Raw genomic sequence first — 14425 nt, 5'->3', positions numbered from 1 at the left:
CCATATTTACCATTTGTGATGGACACAGATAGAATCTGGCTTCTGCCTTTATCCCATCTGTGCAGTGAACACACACCAGTGAAACACATGCAGTGGACAGTGAGCACATGTGCCCAGAGCAGTGGGCAGCCATTGCTGTGGTGCCTGGGGAGCAGAGAGGGTGAATGATCTTGCTTAGGAGCCCAACAGTGGCAGGTTGCTGAGCCTGGGTATTGAACCCACAACCCTGTCATTAATAGCCTGGAGCTCTAACCGTTGAGCCGCCACTTCCACCACCACCAATCGCTTATGTGGAATCTTTGCAAGTAAAATCCTGTTTAGGAATAAATACAAACACAAAAAGTAAAAACTGAAAGTGATCGATACTTGAGAAAAGAGGCAGGACTGCCAGTGGTCTGAAATCACGATACCCTTTATTCTGATAGAAACAAGCACTGGAGTGACTGTTTACAACACAAGATTCAGCTCAGCAAACAAGTCCTTCACTGAGACTAACCCACCGAACAACAAAAGGTTCTAAAAGTGATATTTGGAATGGATGGCAAAACACAAAAACATAAAATCTCGGACGTTACAGTTTATAATAGCCGCTTGTCTTTTAATGGGCAAAGGAAAAAAGTTAAAAATTTGAACAAATTTACAAAGCTTCAGAGGCTACATAGAAGCCGCGAGCTCACAACTAGGTACAAAACAGGACAGAGAGGGACAGGGAGAGAAGTGAAGGCTAGTAGCGCCGACCGAAGGCACCTCCTCCTCCTCCCTGCATCCCACCACCCTGCATCATCTGGTTCTGTCGGTTTAAGGCTCCAGATAGAGACTGCGACGTTCCAGTCTGCATGTATCCACCACGGCTGGGGATCGACAGAGAACAGCGTTAGCCGCAACATTTGACAGGGTTCAACAGTGACAACATGGCCATTCCTCTAATTACAACCTAAAGGAACAGCCTTTATACAGAGCGTTTATATGGACATCAACAACATATGCTAAAAATAATAGCAGGTCAACATGAGTTAATTCACTTTAGGGCTGGGCGATATGGTAAAAATACTGTATCACGATATTTAAAGACCTGCAGCTGATCAGTGTTTATTAAGCAGTGACAACAGTCTCCTCCATATGATTAGAAAAGCTTACTGTTATCATCATAACATAATTAAACAAGATACAATAAAATATCATCCTATCGCCCAGCTCCACTTTATCTCCGTATCAACAAACGACCCCCTGTGAGAATCATAGACCCTGACGGCCACTGAACAATCCTTACCTCGCCATTCCCCCTCGTGCTATATGACTCTGACCAGGGATGCCTCGTTCTGCACCTGTGATGGAGATGGCATACGTTAAACAAGGTTCAGATGAAACTGTCCAGCAGGCAGAGCTAGATGTAACACGCTGGACCTACTTTGCCAAGGTCTATCCCCGTCCATCTTGCGTCCAGGCTCCCAGTCTCTGCTCTCTCTGCACCAGTAAGAAAGATAGTATACATGAGTAGACGTACTGATATTCAAGCTTGGGTTTACAATGTAGCTGGGAACAAGACAGACTGGTAAAATCAAGACTTAAGCGTAGATTTATTAAATAAAACTAAGATAGGAGTAGAAATAATAGGAATACATAATAATAATAATACTAATATTAATACTAATAAAAAAGTGATCAGAAAATAAAAAAAACTATTAGAAAGTAGAAATTTAGAGTAGAGTCCAGAGTACCTTGCCCCAGCTCACTAGTGCAGAATAACTGCAGCAGTGTTACGCAGCTCTGGTATAAAAACTAGAAACTTTGAACGAGATAAAATCCATTCACAGCGAGCATGGAGGTAATATACTCTACGCAACCAGAGTTGAGAAGCATTTTGCAGTTTTGTCCACTGCTGCTGAAGAATCTATTATATTTATTTTTGGATATTAGAATTGAATTATTTCTTGCTGGTTTCATTTATGCAGTATATTAAAATAATTCCATGGGGAGTTCTTGTGGTTTGAAAGTGGAATAATACCTAAACTCTACACACAGTCCTCTGTAAAAGCATTCATCAATCAAAGAAAACCTGTGAAAATCATCTTACCTGCCAGGCACTGGCCTTGTGGGATTCATGGGACGCTTATCGTAAGTGCCTCCACCTCCCCAGTTGTCACGAGAGTCTCTCGCATGTCTGTCCCGATCGGAGAAATGCTGGAAAGTGAGAGAGAGATGAAACACACAGGCCAATGTCAATTTACCACACACACAAAAGCTCATCATTAGAAAGGTTATCCCTACTGTGGGCATTCTGTAGAATGCATGGGAAAATAAATAAATAAATAATAATCATAAGATAAATATTTAAAAATCTCTACCTGGCCGTCTCTGTCTCCTGGCATACCTCCTCTGGCACCATCTCTCCTGAGGACAATTCAAAAGCAACCAGATCAACAATGATTGCAATAACATTTATAATTATATGAAAGGCAGCTGCAAATATAGTGAAACAACTTTATACACCACAAGTTAATTGCTAAATGACGGCCAAAGGAAATATAAGAGTCACACAAAAGAAGCTTCAACAGGTCCTGAACAGGAAAAAGAATGAAACATGAACAAGGACCCGTCCACAGAGCTGGGCAATACGTTAATATTTTATCGTATTGTGATAAATGTAGTGATGGTGATAACAGCAAGCTTTTCTAATCATATGGAGGAGACTGTTATTACTGCTTAATAAACACTGATCAGCTGCAGGTTTCATTACTAACAGTGTAATTAGACTGGGTTCATTAGATGAAGAGCAGCAGATGTTATAATCTGTATAAGATGTTATAAAAAGTATAAATCACTGTATTTAGTACAGGAGAGGATCTAAATAGTAGTTTATAAGAATCTGATACTGGTGTGTTTAGTCTGCAGTTACAGTATCGTGAATCGCAAAAAACGTCTTTAAATATCCTGATCTAGCATTTTTACCATATCATCCAGCCTTACCTGTCCATCATCATGTCATCCTGGTAGCGGTTGCGGTCTCTGTGGTCAAAGTCTTGGTAGCGCTCCTGCCGTCCAAAGTCTGACCGTCCGTAGCGATCATCCATGGGCATCCTCTTAACCTGCCAGTCGTCTTTCCTGTGAGCAACAGGAATCAACACGCCTTTAGCCTCTTTAATTAGAAATCTCCATAAGAAATACAAAACTACAAATGTAAAACCCGAGGCTTTTCCTGCAGCACACACTGTGAATCGTAAGCCTCACCTGCCGTCCATGTCGTACGGTCTCTTGAGCGGGCGGCGATCCTGCTCATAGCGAAGCTGTTCCTGCTGCCTGCGCAGTTCCTCACGCTCCCGGTGAATTCTCTCCTGCTCGCGCCTCCGCTCGTACTCCACACGCATGCGCTCGCGCTCCAGAAACTCGCGCTCCATGCGGTCGGCGTCCAGGCGCTGCTTCTCCACCTCCAGCCAGTTGCGCTTGCGCAACAGCCTCTCTCGCTCCTCGCGCTCGCGGAACAGACGAATGCGTTCGCGCTCGCTGCGGCTGTCGCGGTCACTGATGGCGGGAAGCACAAATTAGAAAATGCAGAGTAAAAACACACAGCAGTCATCTGCTCAAGAGCACAGACTGCAGCTAGGGGTGGAAATATGGTTTATAAAAAAAAGCATTTTTTTTATAGCATTTTTGCTATAAACAATATTTTGATACCCAGATAAAACAGGTCAAAAGAAGCAGACTAACCCTTCAGTTTTAGTTTTGGAGTTTTGGAGACCTCTGCAACAACATGATTAAATAATTATCTTCAGGTAAGATATAAACAAAGGGTTAAACAATTTGTTCTGTTCTTGGTTTATTAAAATATCTATTTACATTCACTGCATTTTGCTGATGCTTGTATCCAGAGAGACTTACAAGGTTACTAGTATTACAGGGGTGGGCCAATGTAGTGTTTAGAGTCTTGCCCAAGGACTTATATTGGTGTAGCACAGCATAGTCACCCTGCTCTGAAATCGAACCCCAGTCTCTCACATGGTGTGGTAGCTGACTGGCAGGTAGTGGTGTTCTCTGTTGCACTACATTAACCACCAACCATAAATACCAAAGGTTTCAAATATGACAGATCAACCATAGTGTAACTTTGGGGCATTTTTTTGTTATTGGCCAGAAGGTCAAAACAATGACAAAAAAAACAAAAACAAAAAAACACTAAACTAGAAAGCAGTGATTTCTATTGATTTTGCTGCACTCTGTATAATTCCCACGTCATCCTATTTTTAAGGCTTTATTCAAATATTTTCCACATTATCCAGATCATTACTACTAAAAAAGAAGGAAGAAAGGCTGGTGGTCGTCCATCAAAACCTACCCTGAGTGCCGGCGTCTTTCCACCTCCCGGATTTCTCGCTCCCGTTGCCTCTGCCTCTCGCGCTCCCGCTGTTCTTTGATCTGATCAAATGACAGGATGTCCTTCCTGTCTTTGCTTGAGGACTTGCGGTCACGACTCTTTGAGCTCTACAGACAGAAAAACAAGTGACTTGTAACACCAACACATACAACAGTCTTTTAATAGAGAGACATGGACACAAAAACAAGACATCTGCAGATGTTTAGGATCCACACTGAATCTAAACAGACCTGATTCAAATATTTAGATACTTCTTTAATGTATTAAAATGGGAGCTCCAGCCAGTCTGCAGGCTACAGATGTGCCACGATAGTATAAAGTGAGATTCTCAGAATACTAAATAGGCTAATAAAACTGCTTTCTGATGAAGGAAGCCAGACTGCTGATGTTTTGACAGTTGTACAATGCATGCTAGGTAGTGAAGCCCCAAATAATGGGAAAAACACCACAAAAATTGTGAATTGTGAACTCACGAGGCTGAGAGATGCAAGGCTATGCTACAGAACACTACCTAACATGTCAATTGGCAATAACTCCTTTGTTTTTCACCTTCATATCTGCGTTGCTCTCAAAATTAACATCAATTTCATAGGTCCTAAAATAGGACCCTGTGGGACTCCTAGACCCAGGATTTAGAAGGATAGATGCTAGTTAGGCCTTTTAAAATGATGCCTGGAACTATATAAAATACAAACAGCCACTATGGATGAAGATTAAGCATTCCTGCTAGTGCTGGGCATCCTGCGAGTACTTTCCCTGCTCCAATAAGCTTTACTCAATTGACAAGGGCAACTGATGAAGGACTCGGAAATGGCAGAGTGAGAATCACACTATCTACCAGATAAGATTTGGGGAAATTGAGCCCAGTTGAGTCAAATCAGGACAGGTTCAGCCTCAGAAACATGTCAAGCTTCACACAGTGACCGCAACAGAACTGACGGAGGAGGAGTTCCTTACCCTCTCCTTGCTCTTCGTTTTGACACTGATGACTGGCTCGCCTTTCGATTTGTCCATCACGACAGTCCTTTCTCCACGAGCTGCAGCACAGATACAAGCCTGATGAACACTGTAACACTTCCATAAAGCTCTGCATGATCAGTGGAGAGCGGACAAAGAAAACAACCTAGAACAAGTAACTGTTCACTCACTTTTGTCATCAGAGCCCTCAGTCTTCTCATCTTTGTCGTCAGATCTGCACAAGAGTAAGGGCTGGGGTGAGATCTTTGGCTCATCATGAAAGAAGGCAACAACATTATTAGTCTTGCATGACAAAGTCTTACTTTTCAGTCCTGGACTCGGAAGAGTGTCTCCGGTCGCCGCCGGGCTTTTTGGCATCGTTTTTGTCTGCAGGCTTCTTTCCAGCTGGCTCGTTCTTGGCCTAGACGTAGTAACATCAGGGGTCAGTATTAGAGATCGACCGACATACAGGTCTGCCGATATTGGTCTTTTTATTTATGTATTGGCATCGATTTGTATCGATATCCGTGTTTAGTAGTGACGATTTGAATGTTATTGGTGCAGTATTGCTGCCGCATGTGAAAGACCTCAAGCCCAAACTTTTGGAAGACAGCAACAATAGTTCTGATTTTTATTTATATATAGAATGTATATATATATATATATATATATATATATATATATATATATATATATATATATATATATATATATATATATATATATATACACATACACACATACATACATAATAATATATTGTCCCTTTCCCAGTGCCTCAACCATCTTAAAGAATCACCCCCCCCTCCTCTGTTCCCAGCAAGAGAGTAGTTAGTGAGATTGGGAATATTTATGACAAGAGGAGCCGCTTTGCAGGAGAACATGCAGAGGTCTCCTGCCTCCTGCATGACTGTCATTCTAGGAGGACTGAACTTTCAGTGAAAGATGGGGAAAGTGATGAAGACTCAGGGGCTGCAGTTGAGTTAAATCTAAAGCACATGCCCTTTTCTATTGTTCCGTAACGTTTAAATAATTTCCTTCACTCAGAAATAAGGGGTTTGCTGCAATGTCATTTGCACTAAAAAAAAAAAAAAAAAGATTGTCCTAAAAGTGCACTACTTTTCACAGTTGTTACTTGAAGACTTTGTTTTATATATAAAAAAGAAAAGTTGTGTTTACAGCAGTATTATTTATATACAAGTTTTTATTTTTCAGTTTTCAATACGTTTTAACATCAGTGTTCAATAAATGACGTTATATTCAGACATGTTGCGCATCCACTTGTTCTTATTAGCGTGACTTTTGCATTTAGCTAACTTTTAGATATCAGGGGGGACAAAAAAATAAAAAATATGGCAGCACATTTCGGCCACCGGCTGGCCCCGACCTCTAAACATCGGCATTGTTTATAGAAAAACAATATCTGTTGATCTCTAGTGTCTCAGTGTCTGTAGGAACAGTTAATACCCCAAGAGCACACTTACCCTTTCAACAGAGATCATTCGGCCATGCAGCTCAGTTCGGTGCAGGTGATTTATGCACTTTGTAGCCTCCTCTGTGGAGCACATTGTAACAAACCCGTAACAGCGTGCCCCGGGGCTGCGGGCATTCGTCACTACCTTTGCACCAACAACCTGCAAATATACACAAGAGTCAATCGTTTAGCTTTGAACGGGACCCAACAACCAGCTTCACTTTGATGCATTAAAAATCTGTCGACTGATTAGCCTTCATACACCAATCAGCCATAACATTAGCACCAGAGGGGTCATGGGGTGGGCAAGTGACGTTTTGGGCGACTGGGTCAGAACATCGGGGTGTTCCTGGTATGCAGTGCTTGGTGCTCCAAGAAAGGACAACTGGTGAACTGGCATCAGGGTCACAGGTTCCCAAGGCTCACTAAAGATCTGCAGGACAGCCTCAGAGGTCTTGTGAAGACCAAGCCTCAAACACTCCAATCTGTTGTGGCAGCATGAGGGAAACCTACTCATTATTCGGAGGGTGGTACTAATGTTATGGCTGAAGGGTGTACAGAACAGCAGCAGCACTCCTGCTTATATAACTCTCTCTGGGCAGATCGTTACAGGCAGCCAGCCCACATTTCCTTACAGGACACAAACCTTGCCATATTTGCTGAAGATGTTCTTCAGATCAGTCGCTCTAGTGGTTGAAGACAGCCCACTAACCCAAAGGTTTCTTCCACTAGCTGCAGCACTACCTGTTAGGATGAGAGGTACATGTTGGTCATCTGTAGCTGAAATTAAAGGCCCAGGTTTTATTCCCATCGTTCAGGTGTCAAATGCCACAAGAAAAAGCAAATATGCTTTTGTAATACTTTCAAATAAGGCAAAAAACAATAAAGGATAAAAGATACCTACATAACTTTAGGAAAAAAAACATGCAATATTTTATTCTGCCATATACAAAGGACATCTGGATCATATAGATCAGGACATCCCTAATTACTATATTTATTATTATTATTATTATTACTGATCAAGGCAATTTTAATGGATCGGTATCAGCTTTTAAGAAGTGATATTGGGCAGATAACCTTCCTCTGGCAGAAATGATGGAAAATCACAACAGTGCATTAAAACTGTAACATGACATTTGATTAAATCTGCCTATGTGACATGTGGAAATGTGGTAACAGTACTCCTGCACAGTACAGTGAAAGAATTGTACATAGTGTAGACCTAATAATAATATTTGTACAGTTCTTCTTTTTGTAAACACCAGCTTAGGAAGCCAGGGTCAGCTCATGTAGGATCAGCCATGCTACAGCACCCCCTGCTAAGGAGGGTGTGTATAATATATATATGTGTATATATAAAAGCAATAATGAAGATACATGCAATACACACATGCTATAACTGATATTCACCTTTACATATATTTACCTACAGACCACAATATATAACTGATCCACATATTATACATAAATGATACTTACACATTTATAAACCCAGTTTAGCACTCTGAATTGCTTTCAGCTAGACTAGTTTCTATTACTAGTCTCTAGTTCATGCAACATCAAGAGCTTCCTCTTCTGCACTTTTGGCTGCTTATTTAAGAATACTGCAGTTTACATATACATAATGTACACGATTTTAATCACAGAGACGATCTAACTTTCCATGCCATAACTCTCTCAGAAGGTGAGCAAAAGGAGCTGAAACAGTAAGAACGCGGGCCTGCCTTTACGCCGTATTAGCTAACGTAAACTCCGTAAGGTAGCTAGTAAAGTACTAGTATTGTATTCAGAGCCCAAATACAAGGTGGAAAGGTTACAATTGTATTGCTTTGAGGTCTAATTAGCTATTAAATGAAGCAGAAATGCTGTTTTGTTTACATTTGATCTAATAATAATAACAACAATAAAAACGCTGATCAGTCTGAATCTCTTACCTTTGTCATCTTTTGATTCAGTTTTACCTGATTTCTCATCACCGCTAGAGGAAAAGAAAACACACAGTTTAGAGCATTTCAAACAGGTTAGAGACCTGGAGACTCTGGAGCTTCATAAAAATACCCACCTGGCGAGGCGGCGGCCTCGGGCACTGAACAAACACTTAACGTATTTTTTGTTGTTAATGTTTTTCCTTGAAGTCATTTGAAGCCAAATTTCTCTACACCTGCCACTAATGCATCTTAGAAGATGGCAATCAAACGGTTAAAGGAGTTAACGAAGGGGACAAAGGGAAATGGGAATGAAAATAAAAATAAAAAATAAAAATAATGAGGGACGAAATGCGCAGTCCATTACACCTCCCAAGAGCACCCAAACTTGTTAACAAAGGAGCCAATGTAACAGACATTGTTCTAGTATACAGAAAACAACAAACCTCTTTTTCTGATCATCACCCTCTACAGAGGACTCTTTCACTTCTGAAGATTCTGCAGCACTCTCTTCAGTCTTCTTGTCTTCCTCAGACCCCTCCGCCTTTGACGCGCTTTCCGAATCGGCTGCGTTTGCATTTTCGTGCGAGCCCGTTTCGTTTGTGTTAGCTGCCCGAGCGGATGCGCTCTCGGCATCAGTCGCATTGTCCTGACCACCTTGATGGTCCTCGCATGTCGGCTCGACTTCGCTTTGCCTCGACGCGTCAACGTCCGCTTCACAAGCTGAGGACTCGCCTTCCATATTGCCAGCCTCCTCGGCTTTACTGAGGCCGGACACATTGCCTTCCTCTTTGTGAGAATCCCAGACTGAAGCTTTCTTCTCTTCGCTCGACTCCTCAGTTGACTCTTCTTTATGCAGCTCTGATCTACAAGACCCGGCTACTTTGTCACTTTCTACGAATGTAACAGGAATAGAATGGCACAGAGTTTAATTACGTCTGAGACATTGCATTGGTTATTGTGGAACTGGACTAGGACGTGACCCACTGCTTCACATAAGACAGGCATTTGCAGTTACCCTATAAGAGACTGGAAAAGGCCAAAGAAAGCTAGCAACCCCTTTGACTAAAGTGGAACCTCTGTCAGTTCACCTGATGCCGAGCTGAGACCCGAGTGTGAAGAATGCCACAAGACCAGCACACAGATCCAGTAGTAGTGTCCATCGTTGGTTCATTTTGCAGTGCAAGTGTCCGTGATACAGAAGAGGGCTTTTTGTGCTGTAAAGGTATCTTTTTTCTCTCTTTTGAATCAAGCAATTCTCAAGTCCATTAGTGAATCTCCAATAAACAAATAGAGTCCTAATAGATCCGTGTCTTCGTCTTCTCTTCTGAGGTCTTCTTTAGGCAACCTAGAAACACTGAACTGCACCTGTAAGAACTACAGACTTCACTAGAAACTAACTTAACCCCTCGTTACTGGCTCTGTGCATAACCCTACAGAGCAGAAACAAGCTCAGCAACCATCCCTCATCACAAACTTTCCTATTAAACAAATTCAGGAGGCATTACCCACAAAGCCAGTAACCATCTCTGGATTTCCAGTCTCTTGTTCAGCACTAAGAGGTACTTTTAACAACTGATCGAGCTTATAAACTGGCCCTGCATTTAAGCAACGATGTTCTCTTCTCCATACAGTACCTATTTCTCCAGCCATGTCTTCAGATTCCTCCTCTTGACCGTCCTACAAAATAAACAAGGCGTATATTTGAGTTGCAATACAAAGCACAAGCAAGCGAACATCCACCGGGTAACACCATTCAAGCCATTTTCTTGAATACCAGAGAATCCAGTTTCACCTTTTCTTGAAAGCTTGAATCTTTCGCTTCCATTTCCTGAAACAAATCAACGCAGCGCAGTTAGAGATCAGGACCACAGACAACTGGAGATCTCATCAAAGCCTTCATCAAAGCCTTCTAAGCACCGACCTCCTCTGCCCCAGGTTTCCCAGGTGACTCGAGTGCTGCAGAATCGGCAGCGTCGTCGTTTGCTGCGTCATTTGACATCATGTCCAGGAGCTCGTTCTCATCATAGTCATCGCCTTCAGCCTCGTTATCGATATCGGCTTCGTCCAGAATGTTCATGTCCATGATGTCCATCTCCTGAAGGTTCTCTGCCTGTGGATCAGGATCATCCTGGTGGAAGAGAATATGTACATTATTTACATTTAACCATACAGGCTATATATTTATCATTATTGTTATTGAGAACTCGATCACTACAAACCACCTGGCCGTCAACAGAATCCTCCTCGATTGTGCAATCCTCCGATTCATCGTTATCTTGTCTCTTCCCTAGAAAAAGGTATTGTGGTTAAACGGCAGCATAAACACACCTTCTGAGGCAACTGAATCCACTTCTTGACACGCTTACCTTTAGGGGTTCGCCTGGGTGTCTTTTTGGGAGTTATTTCAAGCTGGACCACTATTTCATCAGGATTGCCTCCTTCTTCCTCAATGGCCTAGAAGCAGAAGCACAGCAAATTTAGGGGAGCAGTACTATAAAATAATGATGCATTAATACATAGCATTATATGCCATTATATTGATTATTAACACCTCACTTCTAGCCATATATAGTTGTCACATAGAAATACACTGAAATTGATCATTCAAATATGGAATATACATTTCAGCCATATCATATAAAATAGCTTTTTTAATAGACTGGTTCTTCTGCAGCACAAAATTTTATTTCAGGTTATTCTGAAGCACTTCTATCGGTACACACATCATGATTTTCGGAATAGAGATGCACCGATCCGATATTAGGATCTGGTATTGGTCCCGATATTGACAAAATTAGCTGAATCGGGTATCGGATAATTAGGCCGATCCATGGAACCGATCCACTTACTTCACAGTGTTAATTTGTTAGATTATATAAAGTAATGTTTAAGTCAATCCTGATGCCTGACGTCTCTCCCACATGGTGAGGTACACGGTTTATTAATTCAGCACTGGTATCGGGTATCGACCAATATGCAAAGTTTATGTATCGGAACTGAAAAAGCTGGATCTGTGCATCCCTAGTTTGGACACGGCGTTAACTGCGGAACTGCTGGACCCACATAAAGTGGAAGTCGCAGCTATAATGGTAATAAATAAAATATACATTACCTACAATACACACATTTACCTACAGATCACAATATATGACTGATCCTCATATTACACATATATAATAAATAGGATACTTAGACAGATATTAGCCCACGTTTTGACCAACAGGGCACTCAGAACTGCTGTCAGCTTCACTGAAAGGGTCATTTAGTCTGGGACTAGTTTCTATATGCTTTATGTATCTAAGAGGTCTGTGGTTCATGCAACACTGAGAGCTCCCTTTTCTGCACTTTTGGACTCAAACACAGCTGAAAGCTGATTATTTAAGAATACTGCAGCTTGGAAATACTTAATATACACGGTAATTTTATCATTTTAATATTTTAAATGCAGTAATTCTCTCAGGAAGTGAGCAAAAGAAGCAGAAACTGTGAGCAGCATAAAAACGTGGGCCTGCTCTACGTCGTATTCACGCAGCACAAGCAGCGTAGCTAACGTAGCTAACGTAAACTCCGTAAGGTAGCTTGCTAGCTAGCTATGTAGCTATTAGTGTCGTCTTCAGAGCTTTAATACGGGCGGAAAGGTTAATATTGCACTGTTTTAATTAATTCTAGCTAATTAAATCACGCTCAAAACAGCAGAAAGGCTGTAATGCGCAAATCCTGCACACAGCGCTAGCTAGCTTAGCACAAGCAACGTTAGCCAGCTAGCTAGCTAGCTAATTCTCCTGCTGACCCACTACGCCAGCTAGCCCCAGGTCTATGTTTAGGCTTAGTCTGTTTTAAAGAGAGGTGGCTCGCTAGCACGAGTTATATACAGGTCAGCAGCTCGCTAACCGACCTTCTTCAGGCGCTCGGACAGCAGGCTCTTGTTGCCGCTGATGTCCAGGTTGCGTTTCTTCAGCTCGGCCTTCAGGTCGATCACTCTCAGCTCGGACAGTTTGCGAACCCCCGCGCCTTCAGACGCCTCGGCGGGTCCGGAATCTGCTGCCGAAGTGTTTTCAGACATGGCTGAATTTCCGCGAATGCTGTCTGACGGAGTCCTATCGCGCACGGTTAATCTCAGAGCCCGGTGCTGGAGAACTGCGCTTCCGAGCCCAGCTTCAACCCTCGCTCTCCTGCAAGCGACAAAATGGCCTCGCTGGCTGCAGGTGCGCATGCGCGGTGTCTTGGTTAAGCGCGCTACACTCGACCCCTTACCCCCTACATAGTAACCTATGAAGAATAACCCTTAATCACTAACCCTTAATCACAGACCCCTAAAGACTAACCCCAAAGACTAACCCCTAAACAATAACCCCTAATCACCAACCCTTCTTCACTAACCCTTAATCACTAACCCCAAAGACTAACCCCTAAACAATAACCCTTCTTCACTAACCCTTAATCACTAACCCCAAAGACTAACCCCTAAACAATAACCCTTCTTCACTAACCCTTAATCACTAACCCCAAAGACTAACCCCTAAACAATAACCCTTAGTCACCAACCCTTCTTTACTAACCCTTAATCACTAACCCCAAAGACTAACCCCTAAACAATAACCCTTAGTCACCAACCCTTCTTCACTAACCCTTAATCACTAACCCCAAAGACTAACCCCTAAACAATAACCCCTAATCACCAACCCTTCTTCATTAACCCTTAATCACTAACCCCTAAACAATAACCCCTAATCACCAACCCTTCTTCATTAACCCTTAATCACTAACCCCAAAGACTAACCCCTAAACAATAACCCTTAATCACTAACTCTTCTTCACTAACCCTTAATCACTGACCCCTAAACAATAACCCTTAATCACTGACCCCTAAACAATAACCCTTAATCACTAACTCTTCTTCACTAACCCTTAATCACTGACCCCTAAACAATAACCCTTAATCACTGACTCTTCTTCACTAACCCTTAATCACTGACCCCTAAACAATAACCCTTAATCACTAACTCTTCTTCACTAACCCTTAATCACTGACCCCTAAACAATAACCCTTAATCACTAACTCTTCTTCACTAACCCTTAATCACTGACCCCTAAACAATAACCCTTAATCACTAACTCTTCTTCACTAACCCTTAATCACAGACCCCTAAACAATAACCCTTAATCACTAACTCTTCTTCACTAACCCTTAATCACTGACCCCTAAACAATAACCCTTAATCACTAACTCTTCTTCACTAACCCTTAATCACTGACCCCTAAACAATAACCCTTAATCACTAACTCTTCTTCACTAACCCTTAATCACAGACCCCTAAACAATAACCCTTAATCACTAACTCTTCTTCACTAACCCTTAATCACAGACCCCTAAACAATAACCCTTAATCACTAACTCTTCTTCACTAACCCTTAATCACAGACCCCTAAACAATAACCCTTAATCACTAACTCTTCTTCACTAACCCTTAATCACAGACCCCTAAACAATAACCCATAAACAATAACCCTTAATCACAGACCCCTAAACAATAACCCATAAACAATAACCCTTAATCACAGACCCCTAAACAATAACCCTTAAACAGACCCCTAAAGACTAACCCCTATATAATAACCCCTAAACAATAACCCTTAATCACTAACCCTTCTTCACTAACCCTTAATTACAGACCCCTAAAGACTAACCCCTAC

At 41.9% G+C, this 14425-nt stretch overlaps 1 protein-coding gene across 4 annotated transcripts; it reads right to left on the bottom strand.

Moving 5' to 3' along the window:
- Positions 1-396: 396 nt before the first annotated feature.
- Positions 397-12917, bottom strand: safb (scaffold attachment factor B). 4 transcript variants are annotated; one of them, XM_072660108.1, is made up of 22 exons: positions 12627-12917; positions 11098-11185; positions 10951-11018; positions 10653-10859; positions 10524-10559; positions 10366-10408; positions 9175-9622; positions 8738-8781; positions 7447-7544; positions 6811-6960; positions 5650-5747; positions 5518-5561; positions 5327-5406; positions 4331-4476; positions 3706-3738; positions 3229-3519; positions 2968-3102; positions 2346-2391; positions 2075-2181; positions 1409-1464; positions 1271-1325; positions 397-851 (listed from the first exon to the last, which is right to left on the bottom strand). In XM_072660108.1, exons 1-22 carry the CDS (start codon positions 12792-12794, stop codon positions 725-727), a joined length of 2568 nt encoding a protein of 855 aa, XP_072516209.1. In that variant the 5' UTR covers positions 12795-12917; the 3' UTR covers positions 397-724. The 4 variants fall into 4 exon arrangements, with proteins under 4 accessions (XP_072516209.1, XP_072516210.1, XP_072516211.1 ...); XM_072660109.1 differs by having other exon boundaries at positions 10954-11018; XM_072660110.1 differs by lacking the exon at positions 3706-3738.
- Positions 12918-14425: the final 1508 nt, after the last annotated feature.

This window comes from Salminus brasiliensis, chromosome 17 (genome assembly GCF_030463535.1).
Source record: "Salminus brasiliensis chromosome 17, fSalBra1.hap2, whole genome shotgun sequence".
Taxonomy (NCBI): Eukaryota; Metazoa; Chordata; class Actinopteri; order Characiformes; family Bryconidae; genus Salminus; species Salminus brasiliensis.
The sequence above is the reverse complement of the archived record's forward strand: the minus strand, read 5'-3'. Positions and strand labels throughout refer to the sequence as shown.